This window comes from Pleurodeles waltl, chromosome 5 (assembly GCF_031143425.1).
Source record: "Pleurodeles waltl isolate 20211129_DDA chromosome 5, aPleWal1.hap1.20221129, whole genome shotgun sequence".
In the NCBI taxonomy this organism is placed as follows: Eukaryota; Metazoa; Chordata; class Amphibia; order Caudata; family Salamandridae; genus Pleurodeles; species Pleurodeles waltl.
This window is the reverse complement of record NC_090444.1, coordinates 720,083,501-720,100,777: the sequence shown is the minus strand read 5'-3', so window position 1 is coordinate 720,100,777 and position 17,277 is coordinate 720,083,501. Positions and strand designations below refer to the sequence as shown.

The window sequence follows — 17,277 nt, the reverse complement described above, 5'->3', positions numbered from 1 at the left end:
TCATACCAGTTTTATCCACACTGTGCCTCAGTAACTATGTGTCAAGGCAATTTCACGTAAAATGTCAATTATATGAATAAAAAAAATCACCTTTGATACTTAGGGGCTATTTACTGGAATAACCAAAATAACTATCTGTGCATTATCAATGTGTCCCGGTTCAGGATATCTTGCAGATGTCATGGGAAAAGGAGTGCCTTAGCTCATTTCTTTCTATCTAAATGATTGGTAAGACTAGATATCTCATTTCACTAGTACAGGTAACGCCTCTCCTTTCGAGTTCTTTGGGGATTAGGAAATCAAGTTTCACATCACGTTTTACAACAATGGTATAAACATTATTTTTATTTTACACTCCAATTCCACAATTCCAAAATCTCATCTATACTGGAAAGAGACTAGGCATTAGATCATAGATAATTTAAAGTTTAACTGAAGAAAGCAAAGCAAACAATATGGAGAACAGATATTTTATTGCTCAGCTTTCATACAATTGCACACCATCAGCCAACTTCTTTCACAGCTTCGCAGTGCTTATGTACATCAAAGAAATAATCGTTTCACGCTTAGTCTCTAAAAAGGTATTATGTAACAAACAGGAAAGAATACTCTGCCAGGCTTTGTTATTTGCAGCAATAATGTAGGGCCTCCAGGGTACGCCTGGAAAGTAGTGCATTTCTCTGAGAAAAAAAAAAAGCATCCCCGCAAAAATAATAAAACACTAAACAGCTCTCTATTTGTTGAACCAGTGGTAATGATTTATGCACAAAATAACATACTGTTGATAGTTTTGGCTGCTTCTTCTTAGCTGACTTCAAGTAAAAAAATAAAAAAAAATTGTAAGGGGGCAAGGTGTGAATAGCTGTGCTTATCTGAAAATCTTAATGGCTAGATGTTTTTCACTTTTGCTTACCTCTTTTTCTCATTCACCATTTTCAAAGTTTATCATCCTTGGACTTTCCTGGGATAACTTGACAGTAGGTCTCAATAAGTGAAAGGCAGGGCTATGTAATGCACATTTTGCAGAAGAGCTCAACTAATAGAGACAGACTGCATTTTCAGTTTGCGAGTGTGAAATATATTTTAAATGTGCACACACCTCAGTTCTGAATAATTAAAAAAGCATGGAAAACCGCTATGCTTCAGAAGGTGTCAGAAACATATGCAAAAAAAATACCGTACTGAATATGGTATATATATTAGATAAAGGTTACCACTTGAATGAATTAGTTGTCAATGGTACTTTAAAAAAAAAAAGAAAATCACTGTCTCTAAAAGGGAGCTTCATTACTAATTCTCCCTAAATGTTTAGGAAAGCAAAGGAAATCTTAAAGGAATATTCTGAGTGATTAACCCAGAAATAGATCATGTTTTGGTGACTTTGTATAAATCCAAAGCATGAAAATGATTTGAGGGGTCAGTCAAACAACATTGTGGTGAAAATAATCACTGTAATATACATTTCTAAATAACGTTATAAGTTAAATTGCTTCTTTTTTTGAAATACATTTATTCTGTATTGTAGTCATAGAGTGGTGTTACCACAATGGGTGGCTGTGTGATACACACATACATACGTACATATTCTAAAGCACTTTTGGGCGATTGCTGAACCTTGGGTCTCTATTAACTGAGCTCTGCTGACAATAGTTATAGTAGCCTCAGCTAGTATAATTTCTTCCTTGTCCAAAGCCAGATTGATTATATTGATAGCCTCCATGCTGAAAATGTTGCTCAAACTGACCACCTTGATTATAGTTTTGGCTTCCTCTTCCCCAGCTACCTCCTTGGCCTCCACGTGCACCACGGCCCCCTCGACCACTGCGGTCACCACGGTTTCCTCCACGGCCACTTCCTCTGTCATTTTGGTGACTGCTGTCTTGATATCGGTTGTCTTGCTGGTATCCCCCACCTTGGTATCCACCTCCAGAGTAAGAGGTGGGCTGATATCCACCATAGCCACCTCCTTGATAACCGCCTCCTTGATAGCCCGCTCCTTGATAACCTCCTCCTTGATAGCCTCCTCCACCTCCACCATGATAGCCCCCAGTTTGGTGGCTAGCGTCTTGATAACCACTTCCACCTCCATCAGTCCAACCTCCTTGAACTTTACTTCCTCTCCCTCCACCTCGACCTCCATGGTCATAGCTGCCACGGCTGCCTCCTCCACTGCTGCCACGTCCACCTCCATGGTCATAGCTTCCACGACCACCATAGGACTGATCATAGCTGCCTCTTCCACCACCTCCTCCTCTTCCACCACCTTGCTGTTGTGGTCCTTCTGGCCTCTTTTGCCAGGGTGGCATCTCTGGAGGTGGAGCTTCAATCTCATTTGGTCTTCCACCTCTGTCTGGCACTCTACCCATTAATACCTGGATAAAAATAGAAATGTAAGACCTTAACACAAGAGTATTTCAATGTTAAAAGTTTTAAAGAAATAAAAATAGAAAAAAATATATTCACAAGGCAGCAAACATTTCAAAACAAATATTGTTTTGAAAGCAGACAATATATTGCTAGTTTTTTGCATTTAAAAAACCACAGAAAGTTAACAAACCCGTTTCTAAATATTATTAGATTGTGTCTCTGGTTATTGTATACCTACAGTTGAGACGAATGTGTTAAAAAGAAATTAAACGTAAGAATAGAATCCCTTACAGATCGTCAAATTCAAAATATCAGCTTGTTAGAGGTGACAATTTTCAAACAAGAGTATTTATCCACATTATTATGTATTTTATTTTGAACTTTTAGTGCATGTATCTTTCATTCCTGGGGTGATAGTTTAGTTCCTACTTTTTGCTGATTTCCACAGCATAGCAGTAAGCACTCATGTCAATAGAGTGACAAATGTGAAACTGAATTGGCTAAACTGTTATCCCAGCAATAATCACAACTTCAGAGCAAATTAACAAATATAACCAGAACAAAGGACACCTGTATATTAGTGACAGTGTGAACATTAGAAAACAACTATTGACCAGTCTAGTAAATGTAGCTGTTGTATAGGGAAAACTGTTTCAGAGGGTCTGACAAAAAGCACAGATGAGGTACCGCGTAAGAAGCAATAGTACAAATAACTACCACCGAAGTAGAGGGAAGAACCATTAGACTCCCTCATAAACTGGATAGGTGCATCACAGGAACAACAGTGCAAGCTTCGCTCACAATACTCAGAGAGAAGCTGAAAAGAGACATGGAGGGCCCTGATGGATGAGCGCTAAAGCACAAGACTAAAAGCCCTCCATTCTGATGAAGAAAGAGTTCAACTAATAGTGTTTTGAAAACAGAAAAACTGGTGGGCCACTGGCTGGCTTGGGCATGTGTAATGAAAGCGAACAAAGATACAGCATTACTGTGTATAATGCTGGTTACATAGCAGAAGCACTTTCATCACACTACTACTTGGAGACAGTGGCTGGAGTGGAAGATACCCATTATCTTTTTTTAATGGATCAATTCGATTTATTTATAGCCATCACAGAACATTCGTATACACGGCTATTCGCCTACAAACCAGGAGCTGGCAGCGTTGTTTAAGAACAGTTAGGATAAAAAATGACAGCCTCTCCCCGGGATCAGAGGATCTTGTCCATTAGATGGAGAATGTATTAGGTGCTGTCTCCACATTGGCCGTTAGGTTAAAGCCTGCCTTGTCGGCCAGGCATAAGAGGGTTGAGGCAATGGGTCAGAATGCGGGTAAAATGTTTGCTATCAATATTCAGGAGTGAGATAGACCTATAGGACCGGCAGAGGGCAGAGTCCTTGCCAGGTCTTGAAATAATTGAGATGGAGTCCTCCAGCACTGTTCCTGTGATGGACCTGGAGTCAACAAATAAGTTAAAAAGGCGAGTAAGAAATGGGGCCAGGTCCTAGCAAAAAACTTCACAGAACTGCAGCAAGTAGCCATCAGGCCCACGGGATTTTATCGGCTTTAGGCAGGCAATGGCCAAGATGACCTCAATCCGCATGGGTCTCTCCGGACCCTCAGGGTCTTTGGTTGTTGAGAGGGGTAATCGGGATCGCCTCCAGGGGTCCAGGGAGAGCACTGCTGGGGCCATCAGGTGTTTTGTATAGCGTACTGTAGAAGCCTTGGAAAACCCCAGTGATTTGGGCATCTCTGTGGACTTCAGAGCCTGAGCTGGTATGTACGATTTGGATAGTCCCTGTGTGGGCTTTGGCTCAGAGACGGTATGCAAGCATGCAGCTGCAGCAGTTGCTCCCTAGGTAAAATGTATGTTTTAGGCATGCCACTGGATATTCTGCCCTATCGAGGTCCATGCGCTTAAGGAGTAGGCACGCCTTTTCTAGTTCTCTCCACACCCTTGGGGCCCCAGTGCGCTTGTGTATGGCCTCAAGTTGTAGTACATTCTGCTCCAAACTCAATTGTTTTTCCTTCCGGGAAGCGACTGTCGGCTGCTGAGATAGCAATCAATTTCCCCCATACTACTAGTTTCAATGTCTCCGAGGCCAGGCCCAGTGAGGTCTTCCCGGTGTCATTGTTCCAGAGAAAGTCAGCGATCACATTTTGCAACGTTCCTGTTGTGGATTTGGCCTGGAGGAGACTATCTCAGTCGCCAGAGGGAAGCCCAGTTCTGACACGGATCTAACAGCAACACTAGGGAGAGAGGGAAAAGGTCAGATAAGAACCTGGGAGCAATTCAGACTTCTTGGACAAAAGCCTGTAACGCAGGGGCGCTTGTCAAGACAAGCATAGGCTTTGTGTGCTGCAGGGTAGTATGTGTAGTCTGGTGTGTTAGAATGGAACAGACACCAGACTTCCATAGACCACAGTTAGCCAGCCATCAGAGACCTTGGGTTAAAAAGGCACCGGATCAGCCGAAATGTTGGCCGGAGCTGTCGAGGTCAGTGCCCATAACTAGATTCATATCACCTCCCACCACTATAGCGAGGAGATTGCAACATTGATGTGGGGGCACCCCAAGACTTCAGCTACCTTAATCAGGATATCTCCCCTGAAACCTCCAGAGAGAAAGACTGCCAACCCTCCCTTCTTGGTAGGACCTAATGGCCAGTACTGGTGTGCAAACCATCAGGATTTCATCCTATGAATATCTTTGGAAACTAAGTGGTTTCTTGTAGGAGGCATATATCAATGCAAGAGCGTTTTAAGAGAGATAGGACAGCAGTCTGTTACATGGGTTTTTTAGGCCTTGCACACTGAGGCACGTGATTTTAATCTCCAGGAAAACGGGAAAAGATAAGTGTCTGTGACGGGCCACCTGAAGGTGTTGCTATGGTGTGGACTATATAGGGCTGATCTGATGGGGAGCGGTTTGACTCTTTAACATGCTTGGTAACATCAGTAGGTTCTGAGGAGTGAAGGAGTAAGACAAAAGAGAACATTCACACTTAGGAAAGAACCCTATTTTTGGTATGGTTACCACCACTTATTGCCTGCTGTGATGTGTTTTAACTGTTTTCACTGGGATCCTGCTAACCAGGACCCCAGTGATTGTGCTCTCTCACTCCAAATTTAGTTGCTTAGGAATTTGCACACCTCACAATTGGCATACTGGTGCCCCCTTATAAGTCTCTAGTATATGGTACTTAGTTACCCAGGGCAGTGGGGCACCAGTGGTTCCCCATGGGCTGCAGCATGTAGTGTGCCACCCATTAGAGCCCATGTAAAATGTGTCTGAAGGCCTGCCATTGCAGCCTGCATGAAAAGGTGCATGCACCCTTTCACTACAGGTCACTGCAAGTCACCCCTATGGTAGGCCCTCCTAGCCCAGAGGGCAGAGTGCAGGTACCATTGTGTGAAGGCACCCCTCCATGAGCAGAGGTGCCCTATGAACTCCAGCTCCACTGCACTGAACTTAGTCAGTGCAGGGAAGCCAGTTTACCTGTGTACTGGACACATAATGGTAACTCCGAACCTGGGCATGTTTGGTAGCAAACATGTCGGAATCATACCCCAATACTGTTGCCAATATTGGTTGTATGATTCCCAGTACTCTAGGGGTTCCTTAGAGGACCACCAGCATTGCTCCTACTAGTCTTCTGGGGGGTTCTGGGCAGGCTGCATTGCCGCCATTCCTCAGACAGGTTGCTGTCGTCCTGCTGCTTGACCAGCTCATGCAAAGGAAGGCAGAACAAGCATTTTCTGTGGGAGAGAGAGGTAACACCCTCTCCCTTAAAAAGAGGTGTTACATGGCCTGGGAGGGGTAGCCTCCCCAAGCCACTGTATGCTTTGAAAGGCACATTTGGTGCCCTCCTTGCATAAACTAGATTGCACCAGTCCAGCGATCCATAGTCCCTGCTTTGGCGCAAAACTGGACAAAGGAAAGGGGAATGACCACTCTCCTGTACATCACCACCCTAGGGGTGGTGCCCATAGCTCCTCCAGGTGGCCACTTGATTCTGCTATCTTGAATCCAAGATAGGCAGAGCCCCCTTGGAGCATCTGAGTGGCCAGGTCAGGTAGGTGATATCACAGCCCCCTCCTGATAGGTGGTCACCCTGTTGGGTGACCAATCCCCCTTTCTGGGCTATTTAGGGTCCTCCTCTTGGGTGGGTCCTCAGATTCGACGTGCACGATTCCAGCAGGACACCTCTGCACCATTAACTTAATCTTCTGGTCACTGGCCATCTCTGTGGACCATAGCAACACCTTCAGGTGGCCCGTCACAGACACTTATCTTTTCCCGTTTTCCTGGAGATTAAAATCACGTGCCTCAGTGTGCAAGGCCTAAAAAACCCATGTAACAGACTGCTGTCCTATCTCTCTTAAAACGCTCTTGCATTGATATATGCCTCCTACAAGAAACCACTTAGTTTCCAAAGATATTCATAGGATGAAATCCTGATGGTTTGCACACCAGTACTGGCCATTAGGTCCTACCAAGAAGGGAGGGTTGGCAGTCTTTCTCTCTGGAGGTTTCAGGGGAGATATCCTGATTAAGGTAGCTGAAGTCTTGGGGTGCCCCCACATCAATGTTGCAATCTCCTCGCTATAGTGGTGGGAGGTGATATGAATCTAGTTATGGGCACTGACCTCGACAGCTCCGGCCAACATTTCGGCTGATCCGGTGCCTTTTTAACCCAAGGTCTCTGATGGCTGGCTAACTGTGGTCTATGGAAGTCTGGTGTCTGTTCCATTCTAACACACCAGACTACACATACTACCCTGCAGCACACAAAGCCTATGCTTGTCTTGACAAGCGCCCCTGCGTTACAGGCTTTTGTCCAAGAAGTCTGAATTGCTCCCATGTTCATACCTGACCTTTTCCCTCTCTCCCTAGTGTTGCTGTTAGATCCGTGTCAGAACTGGGCTTCCCTCTGGCGACTGAGATAGTCTCCTCCAGGCCAAATCCACAACAGGAACGTTGCAAAAGGTGATCGCTGACTTTCTCTGGAACAATGACACCGGGAAGACCTCACTGGGCCTGGCCTCGGAGACATTGAAACTAGTAGTATGGGGGAAATTGATTGCTATCTCAGCAGCCGACAGTCGCTTCCCGGAAGGAAAAACAATTGAGTTTGGAGCAGAATGTACTACAACTTGAGGCCATACACAAGCGCACTGGGGCCCCAAGGGTGTGGAGAGAACTAGAAAAGGCGTGCCTACTCCTTAAGCGCATGGACCTCGATAGGGCAGAATATCCAGTGGCATGCCTAAAACATACATTTTACCTAGGGAGCAACTGCTGCAGCTGCATGCTTGCATACCGTCTCTGAGCCAAAGCCCACACAGGGACTATCCAAATCGTACATACCAGCTCAGGCTCTGAAGTCCACAGAGATGGCACAGCAACTGGAACCTAAAGGAACAGAAAATATGCAACTTCAGCAACAACTCCTTTCTGCAACATTGTTTCTCCGGCTCCTTCCAGTAACTGCAACATTTACCTGGGTGTGCATTCTCTGAGGGCGATGAGTCTTCAGCCTGAACAAGAAGTAAGAAATAATCTCCCTTGGAGTGAAAGAGTCACTTCCCTGCATCCGCAGCACCAACTGCAACGAAGACCAGCTATGTGGATCTTCTCTCCTTGGGAGCTGCGTGGATCCTGCATCACAGGTGATGTCTGGAGTGGTCCCCTTGGCCCTCTCTACCAGCTGTGTAACTTAGGAGATGGCAAGCCCTTGTCTCTCCTTGCAGGACAGTACCCCTATGCACCGCAACTCTTTCACCTACCAAGGCTTGTTTGTTCCTCCTCCAAGGGATCTTCAGGCTCCATTTAGCCCCGGCCCACAACACTTCTTCCTGCAAAGCACAGTCTCCTGCCTGCTGCTCCAGCGAAGTGGGACACCCCTCCATGTTTCCTGAGTGGGCCTCACTGCGACTCCTGGGCCTGCTGCCACTGGGGGCCGCCTTCTCTTCTTGTGACTCTTCCAGCTGCTGAGGGTCACCCAGGACTCCTCTCCTTGGGTCGAGTCATATGAACCTTGCTGGTCCTCTTCAGCCTTGCAAACCTTCTTCCCGGTCTCTTGCATTTGCTGAGGCTTGTTGGTGGTTTTCCAGCACCACTAACCAACTGCATCTCCACCACTGACATGGGACATCACTTGCATTACTTCTGGGACTTCCCTTCGGCTCCTGTGCTGCACTGCTGACCACCTCTGACCTGGTCCTGCATCCACAGAAGGGTGGGTAGCGGCCCCTGCCCCCACCAGACACTGCAATGCAAACTGGACTTGGTCCCCTTCCTTTGCAGGCCCTCTTCTGTCAGGATCCACCATTGGATTCTTCAAGTCTTGGCTGGGTCTTGCACAATAATTTTCCAAAGTCCTCCTGATGGTTTTGCGGAAAACCAGGTACTTACCTTTGCTCTCCTGGTCGCTGGGGGTCACTCTGGTACTCACATCTTGGGGTGTCTAGTTCCTCCAGCTCCCTTCTACCAATTCCACTTCCTTGGGTGGGGGACTGCCTTTAACATTGCACTTTTTTAGTATAAGGTTTGGGCCTCCCCTAGGGCCTACACTATTTAATATTGGTTTAACCAATACCTATTGCTTTCTATGCTTTTTACTGACTGCTAATGTGTATATAATAGTGTGTTTACTTTGGGGACTGCCAAGTCAGTATTCTAGTATTTGTGTTACCATACTAAAGTACCTTTATTTTGTAAAGCTGTGTGGTTCCGTCATGTGGGAGTGCTGGGTGACTATAGTGGTAATGCATAAGCTTTGCACGTCTCCTAGATAGGTCTTGGCTGCTCATCAACAGCTACCTCTAGAAAGCCCTGGCTTCCTAGACACTGACTACGGATTACTAGCAGGGGATACCCGGATCTGGCATAGATCACCATACTCCAGTCCAGCTTCCTACACCCCCCAACAACTTTGGTATGAAAACAATAAGTGAAAAGTCCATTAGCAATGGAAGGTTGCCAAGTGGGCATGGTCCGGTTGGATGGGCAAGGTGCGCTCCTTAGAAGGCGTTCTTACTCGGCAAGCCCTCTGCCATCACAACCCTGGCTGGGGGGTGACCCCAGTATGTTATTTGTGGTATGGGCGCAGCCTATGGATAAGGCAGAGTGTGACTCAGTGGTCTGCCAGTTCCTGAAGTCAGACTGCCCAGAACCACCTGGCGTTCCTAAACGCATTCCTCTGGTTAAGGGTGTGGGTGTTTCTTGCGTTTGCTGGCCCTTTGCCACCGAAGTGCTTGCACCAGAGAGCTGAAGGGAGAGTCAGGTGTATAGCGGGAAGAGGAGTTGTCCGGCAGATCAAGAATGCGGTGGGCCTCCTTGAGTGTTTTAAGTTGATAGGCCTTCCCAGCAAAAGACCAGCCAAGGGGGTGCCCCCAGCCAAAGGATTGCTCTCGGGAACTTGTAACTGGTTTGGATTCCCTGCGGTGCTGGAGAGTAAGGAGCGACATGTCCAGGAGGAACCCGAATGAATATCCGCATAAGAGGGCTGGTTGTTTGGTCCTGGCCTTCTTCATCATGTCTTCCTTGGTTTGAAAGTCATATACACAGGCCATGATGTCTAGTGGTTTAGTGTTGGGGCCCCCAGGGCGGCCGACACGATGCACCATATCCAGCCACATTTCAGGGTCCTCTGCCCAGCCCAGGATCGAGCAAAACAGTGCCTGTGGGTATCCCTGGATGTCAGAGCCCTCTGAGTCCATGGGAACCCCTCTGATGTGGAAATTATTGCTGCGGGATCTATTCCCGAGGTCCTCCTTCTGGGCCCGAAGATAGCCATGTTGCTCATGAAGGTTGATGATGTCCTGTTGCAGCGATTCCACTTTTTCGCCTCTTGCAGATTTGCTATCCTCCAGGGTGGAGACCCACTCAACTACCAAGGACAGGTCCTGTCTCATCTTCCACATGTCCTCTGAAAGGTCTCTTATGAGATCCTGAATGTCTGCCTTAAGAGAGTCAAATGGGGAGGCCAGGAAGGCCTGGGTCACTGGGGCCTGCTCCAACTTGGGAGCCTCTTCCATATTCTTTTTTAAACAATATTTTATTGTCATTTTATTTTAATACATTATTAATACAATGATAACTTGTACAGTAGTCCACATTAATTATTACCAACTGTTAATGTACTGTTCCAATCTGTGGATAGTACTTGCCTGAGCGTATTTGTGGTCTATGCAGCTTCTCAATAGATATTCATAATAACTATTTACATGATGGTGGTTAGTTAAGGTGAATGCTCCTAGTAGGGTGGGTTAAGGACTAGACAGTCGGGGACTGGAGTTCTCTTGTTAAGTTTAAACTCAGCTGTCTACTCAGGGGTTATTGGCCGTGTGTGTGTGTACCTGGGCTGGCTCCTGATCAGTTATATAGTGTCGCTCACTCCCTTGTGGCTGCTGCCCTCCTTGGCTATCCTACGTTCTGTGCTAGGTCCACCAATCTTCCCCTTCTGTTCGTAGTGAATGTTTATGTGTTCTGGTCTATCTAACTACACTTGGCCAGATGGTGTCTCGGCTACTCTCCTTGTGTTTCCTCGTCGCTATCTCGAGATTCCCATCCTCTTAATATTTCCTCCCATAAAGGGGCAATGGGTTTCTGGCGCAGTCCCCTCAATTCTTCGCGCTCCAAGACCTGGAGTTCCGCTCTGGCCCATTTCGTGACTTCACGTCGCCAGACTTCTAATGGGGGGGAGCTAGAAGCTTTCCAGTTTAGTGTTATTTGTCTCCTGTAGAGTGCCAGTGCCAGGTCCAGAAATCTGTTAGTTACTGCACCCAGCGCCAATCCCGAATGCAGTCCCAAGAAGCACAGCGACAGGGTCTGCGGCAGTTTGACACCCAGTGATTTCTCAAGTTCGCCCAATATCACCTCCCAGGCCCGCCGGATATCCGGGCAATGCGATAGCATATGGTCCAGGTCTGCATCTAGTTTGTTGCATCTGGGGCATGTTCTGGGGTCTCCCCCATAGATGATGTTTAGTCTATGCGGTGTGAGATATGTTCTGTGCAAATAATTAAATTGTATATATATCTTAGACGTGTGTTCCTAGTTACTTTCCTAGGGTATGCCATTGCTTTCTTCCACTCCGCCTCTGTCAGGGTATTACCCAGTGCCCTTTCCCATCTCTCACGAAGGGCTTGGAGGGGGTCAGAGTGCACTCATTTTGGGCCCTGTACAGTTTTGCGACCAGGTGGGTATCCTCACCCACAGTCAGGAGGATTTGTATGATATTGTGTGTCTCTGGTTCTGCATTGATCGTTCCCCAGTTTATTTTAATACGGTGAGTCAGGTGTTGGTAGGTTAAGAACTGCCCAGTCGGTATTTGATTTCTTTCGACCAGATCCGTGAATGATCTCACTAGTCCTCCCTGAAAGAAGTCTCCAAGAGTTCCAACACCTTTACTCGCCCATATCCCTAGTCCACTGCAAGTCCTCGATCCGTCCAATGGGTCAAGCACCAGCCACTGTAATGGAAGGGCCGGGGAATATGGTGTACCTATTCCCGTTCTGCGTGAGCATCTCTTTCAGCATTCTAACGCTGTTTTCAGTAATGTACTCTCTACTTTGCACTTCACTGTTCGGGCTAGCATGAACGCCAGCATCCGATTTCCGCCACTCCCCCCGCCTGCGGTGAGCTCCTCCGTGCATCCTCTCCCCGCCAGCCATCCGGCCACCCACTGCAACTGACAGGCCAAATAATAGGATTCAAAATCTGGCACCCCGAGGCCCCCCCCCACGATCACCGGCCTACAGAGGACAGGGAGCGAGGCGCGTCTGCGGCCTCCATCCCATATAAGCTCTCTGAGTAGGGTGTTTAACTCGTGGAACCAAGTTGAGGGAATCACTACTGGCAGATTAGTAAAGAAATACAGGAGGCGTGGGAGCATTATCATTTTTGATAGGGATATCCGAGCTGATCTGGTCAGTTTCAGAGATCTCCAAAATCCCACTGGGGAGCGGAGCGCTCGGACTGCCTTACCTATGTTACCCTCACGTAAGTCTCTTAGGTCGTGGAACACCTGGATGCCCAAATATTTAAAGGTGCGTGGGGCCCACACAACGTCCGGAGGGCACGTCGATGGGCGTACGCCACCTGATTCCATTGGGAAGACAAAGGTCTTACTTCTATTTAATCGGAATCCTGAAAGGGCTCCGAAATTATCTAGCTCCTCTATTGCCCAGGGCAGGCCTGTCTCGCCCTCCCTCAAATATATTAGGACATCATCTGCGTAAAGTGAGATAATATTTTCAGTTTGTCCTAGCATTATACCCTTGCCCAAGCCGGCGGAGCGGAACAGGGCTGCCAGGGGCTCAATAGCCAGGGCGAACAACAGAGGGGACAGAGGACATCCCTGCCTAGTGCCCCTGTAAACTGGATATGCCTCTGAGACCGATTTTCCGGTCTTCACTCTCGCAAGGGGGGATGCATATAATAGGTCCACCCAGCGCACCCATTTGGTTCCCAGCCCCATTCTGAGCATCACTGTCCGTAGGAAATCGCATCTTAGGGAGTCAAATGCCTTCTCGAAGTCTATTGCCAGCAGGGTTGCACCCGGGGGCTTCTCAGTGTGTGGCATGTATGAAATGGAGAACAGGCGCCTCAGATTTAGGGATGTGTTCCGTGCTGGAATAAAACCATTTTGATCCTGGTGTATCAGATTAGGGATATGTTGAAGGATCCGATTGGCCATAAGCTTACTGAGGATTTTGAAGTCACAATTTAGCATTGACAGTGGGCGGAAGTCGGTCACCGATAATTCGCCTGTGTCTCGCTTAGGCAGGGGAATTACCAGTGCCTCCCTCATAGAGACGGGAAGTATACCCCATTGGAATGCCTCTGTGAATGTTTCTACCAGTCTGGGAGCTAGCAGTGAAGGCTACTTTTTATAGAAGTCCATCGGCAGCCCATCAGTACCCGGGGTTTTCCCAGCTGCTAACTGTGATATGGCTTCTTGTACTTCTTCCAGGGACACCGGGTCCCCCCCAAGACATCCCTGTCGCTATCTGTCAGTGTGGATGTTGGTAACGGGTGTAAGTATGCATGGATCTGCTCTAGTTCGATTGGGTCTGGCTGCCTGTATAAAAAGGTATAGTACTCTAGGAAAGCCTCATTGACTTCTCTAGGTGCGTGGTGAGTCCTCCCCTTCATGTCACGCACATTTACTATAGGTGCCCCTTCGCTTCCCGGTCTCACCAGCCAGGCCAGCATTCTCCCAGATCTACCCTCTTCTGCTTGTACCGAGGCCCAGTATCTTCGTGCGCTATGTATTCTTAATTGTTCTTCAATTCGGGAATGCGAGGACCTAGCTTCTTTTAATCTGTCTTCCTCTGTTTCTGTACCGTTACTGTTCCTTTCTACTTCATGGATGGTCTTTTCTAGCTTAACCAGCTCCCTCTCTAGTGTGCGCTGGATTCCAGCCGTCTGGCTCATGCATTTGTCTCTCACTGCTACCTTGAGGGTTTCCCATTCTATGCCCCTAGATGTAGCTGATCTGGCATTAAGGGTAACATGATCTGTTATGTGGGAGCGGAGTGACTCTCTGTATGACTGGTCCTTCAGGGCCGACGGACGTAATCTTCACAACGGAATGGGGGACCTATCATCAGTTGCCTTCCATACCAGTAATAAGGGGTTATGATCGGACAGGGTGCGACCTAGGTATTCTGTGTGAGTTACATTTTGTGTAGCCTGTGCAGAGCATAGGATCCTATCTATCCTAGTGTGTAGGCGGTGTTAGCTAGAATAGTATGAGTAGTCCCTGTCTGTCGGGTGTTGGGAACGCCAAGTGTCTATCAGTCCCCAACGCAGCATCCAATCTTTGGAATGGCTGGCTATTTTATGTGTTATCGCCCCCTTAAGTGGCGGGGTGGAGCGGTCCATGTCCACATCTACCACATTGTTGAAATCTCCTCCGATGAATAATTCCTCCCCGTTTCTACGTGTAAGATGTCTAGACAATTGCTGTAAAAAGGGGATTTGGTCATGATTGGGGGCGTAAATGCTGCATAGGGTAGTTGGTACACCGTGTAGGAGGCCCCCCCCACCATCACAAACCTACCTTCGTGGTCAATTTTGGTGGATGTAACCTCAAAAGGAACCCTCGCTCTTATCCACACTAATGCTCCCCTGGCGTAGGCTGAGTATTTAGTAGCGAAGATCTGACCCCTCCATCTGCGCTTCAATTTATCAATCTCATTAGCTGTGAGGTGGGTTTCTTGCAGCAGGCCGACATGTACCCCCCTCCGTTTCAAGTACGAGAGTACACGATGTCTCTTAGAGGGCGAACCCAGTCCCCGGACGTTCCAGGTCAAGAATGAATAACTAGCCATGTCGGTGTGTGGTGAACCGCATTGTTCCCCCCTTCCTTCCCGTGCCTTAGTTCCCTACCCTCCTCGTTAAGTTTAATGTGAGTAAATTGTAACCTCAGTTCCACCATCAAGGAACTAAATTGTAAACCCCAACGCTCCAACCCCAGGGGACCTCTCAAACTGTAGGTTGCCCAGTAAACATTGCAACAGTGCAGTAATAACAACAAGTCAGTTTGAGTTTTCGCCATTCCGATTGAATGGCCGAGAAACCGGTTGAGGGGGTGGCTGCGAGGTCGTCGAGGCCTCTTCAATAAAGTATTGTTATCCTCCAGTGCCAGTCGGGAAGACACTTATGCCAGTTCATCCGATGTTTGGGGGGTCACTCTAGGGGTGTCGCCGAGGTAGCTGGAGCCTCCTTCTGAAGAGACCGACGCCGCGTCCGAGTCTTTTGCACTATTGACCTGCGAGGGCGCACTCCCGCACACCGAGGCCACCGCATCCAGGGCCTTTATCTTCGCTGACTCTCTCTGGGCCCTGGTTGGCCCCGCGGGCAGCCGATCCCTATTGCGCTGTCTCTTCTTACCTCTGCGGGCGGCACGTCCGGGCTGTACGTGGCAGCCCGCCGTCCGGCCCCTCGACTCCCAACCATTCCCAAGCTTCCTCTGGCGATTGTAGAAACACCGTTTTGCCATCCAGGACCACTCGTAGTTTGGCCGGGAAGAGGAGTGAGTACTGGATCCCCTCCTCGCGGAGGGCTTTTTTCACGGACAAGAACGAGGCACGTTTCAACTGGACTTCCAAGGTGAAGTCCGGGAATAGCATCACTGCGCTGTTTTCAACTTCAAACGGCCTGCTTCTCTGGCTCTACGGAGCAGACAGTCCCTGTCCCTATAATGCATTAACTTCGCTACCACCACCCGTGGTGGCCTCCCCGGCGCCAAAGGTCTTGAGGGGACTCGGTGTGCTCTCTCCAGGGAGAAAAAGGCCGTAAGGTGATCCAGTGCCACGACTGTGCGTAGCCATCCTTCGAGGAATTCCACCATGCCGGAACCTTCCACTCCCTCCGGAAGGCCCACCACCCGAATGTTGTTCCTGCGGTTCCTGCCTTCTGCATCTTCCACGCGGCGTTCAAGGCGGTGTACCCGGTCTGTCAGCTGTAGAACTGAGGCTGCAAGGTTTTCGTGCTTCGGAGTGAGCTCTGCTATGTCTGTCTCTATAGCTTTTACTCTGCCTGCCAGTTTGGTGTGATCTGCCCTCCGCAACCCTAGCTCCACTACCACTTGGTTAATGTCTTGTCGTAAAGTTATTTTTGTGTCTTCAATGGCCCCCAGGATCTTCTCCAGGGTTGCCTGGACCGTTGGTTGCGCGAAGTCCCCTATGGTTTCTTTCTGTGGTGTACTCATAGGATTACAATGCAATGTCTTGCTTCTGGTCTTACCCTTGGAAGACTTTCGGGACTCGTGTTGTTGTGGGCTAGATGTAAAACAGGGTGGTGGACCCACTCACCGGCTGGGGATGGGTGTATTCAGTCTCCTGTCGGACCCAATTGGTCTGATCTGCGGCCCTCTGGACCGGTTGCCAGAATATGCAAGCCTGGTTCCAATCAAGTTGTCTCGGAGAGGTGGGTCCTCACGGCCCAGGCCAGCAGGGCCTTCCAGCGGCGGTACCATATCTGTGCTCGTTTGCGGCTCCCCTCATCATGCCTCCTCTCCCATCAGGGGATTTCCACACCTCTGCCGCAGCAAGCAGCACGTAGCCTCAGCCTCACCTGGAGGCACTCACTGGCATCCAGCACTCCGCATCTCTGACCAACTCTGCTCGTGCTTCGTAACTCTGGTCCGGCCAGCCCGGGCCTCCTGGCCGGCTTCCCTCCACCGGTCTCGGCAGCCTGGTCGTCGCTCCCCCGGAGGCAACCAGGGGAGTTCCACACTGCAGCAAGCAGCACGTAGCCTCAGCCTCACCTGGAGTCACTCACCAGCGTCCAGCTCTCCTCACCTCTGCCCAACGATGCTCGTGCTTCGTAACTCTGGTCCGGCCCAGCCGGGGCCTTCCTGGCCGGCTTCCCTCCACCGGTCTCGGCGGCCGGGTCGTCGCTCCTCCGGAGGTAACCAGGGGAGTTCCCTGCCCCAGCTGCATCAAGCAGCACGTAGCCTCAGCCTTAGCCGCACTCAGGGTCACTCATTGTCACCCGGCTCTCCTCTTCTCTGTCCAGCGCTGCTCGCGCTTCGTAACCCCGGACCGGCCCAGTCCGGGCCCACACGGTCGCCGGGTCCATGTCACCCGGATTTGTCACTGCAGTTCTTCCATTCGGCCCGGTGGTCTCGCGGCCAGCCCGGCTCTGCACTTTCAAGATCGTATCCCCGGCTCCGGGAAGATGCTGAGTTTTATTGGATCCCACCGGCCACCCTCCGCAGGTCTAGGCAGCCGGGTCGTCGCTCCCCCGGGAGCCGCCAAGGGAGCCCCGCGTCTCATCTGCAGCAAGCAACACGTAGCCTAAGACTCACCCAGGGTCATCCACCGGGGTCCGGTTCTCCTCGCCTCTGCCCAACGCTGCTCACGCTTCGTAACCCTGGCCCGGCCCAGCT

The 17,277-nt window shown here is 49.2% G+C and overlaps 1 protein-coding gene across 1 annotated transcript in view; it reads right to left on the bottom strand.

Annotated features, from left to right (window-relative positions):
- Positions 1-454: 454 nt before the first annotated feature.
- FAM98A (family with sequence similarity 98 member A) overlaps positions 455-17,277 on the bottom strand; it is a 337,728-nt gene continuing 320,905 nt past the window's right edge. The window contains exon 8 of the mRNA XM_069234676.1: positions 455-2,372. Within this exon, the coding sequence (XP_069090777.1) occupies positions 1,662-2,372 (711 nt within the window). The 3' untranslated portion in view covers positions 455-1,661. The remainder of the gene's footprint in view (positions 2,373-17,277) is intronic.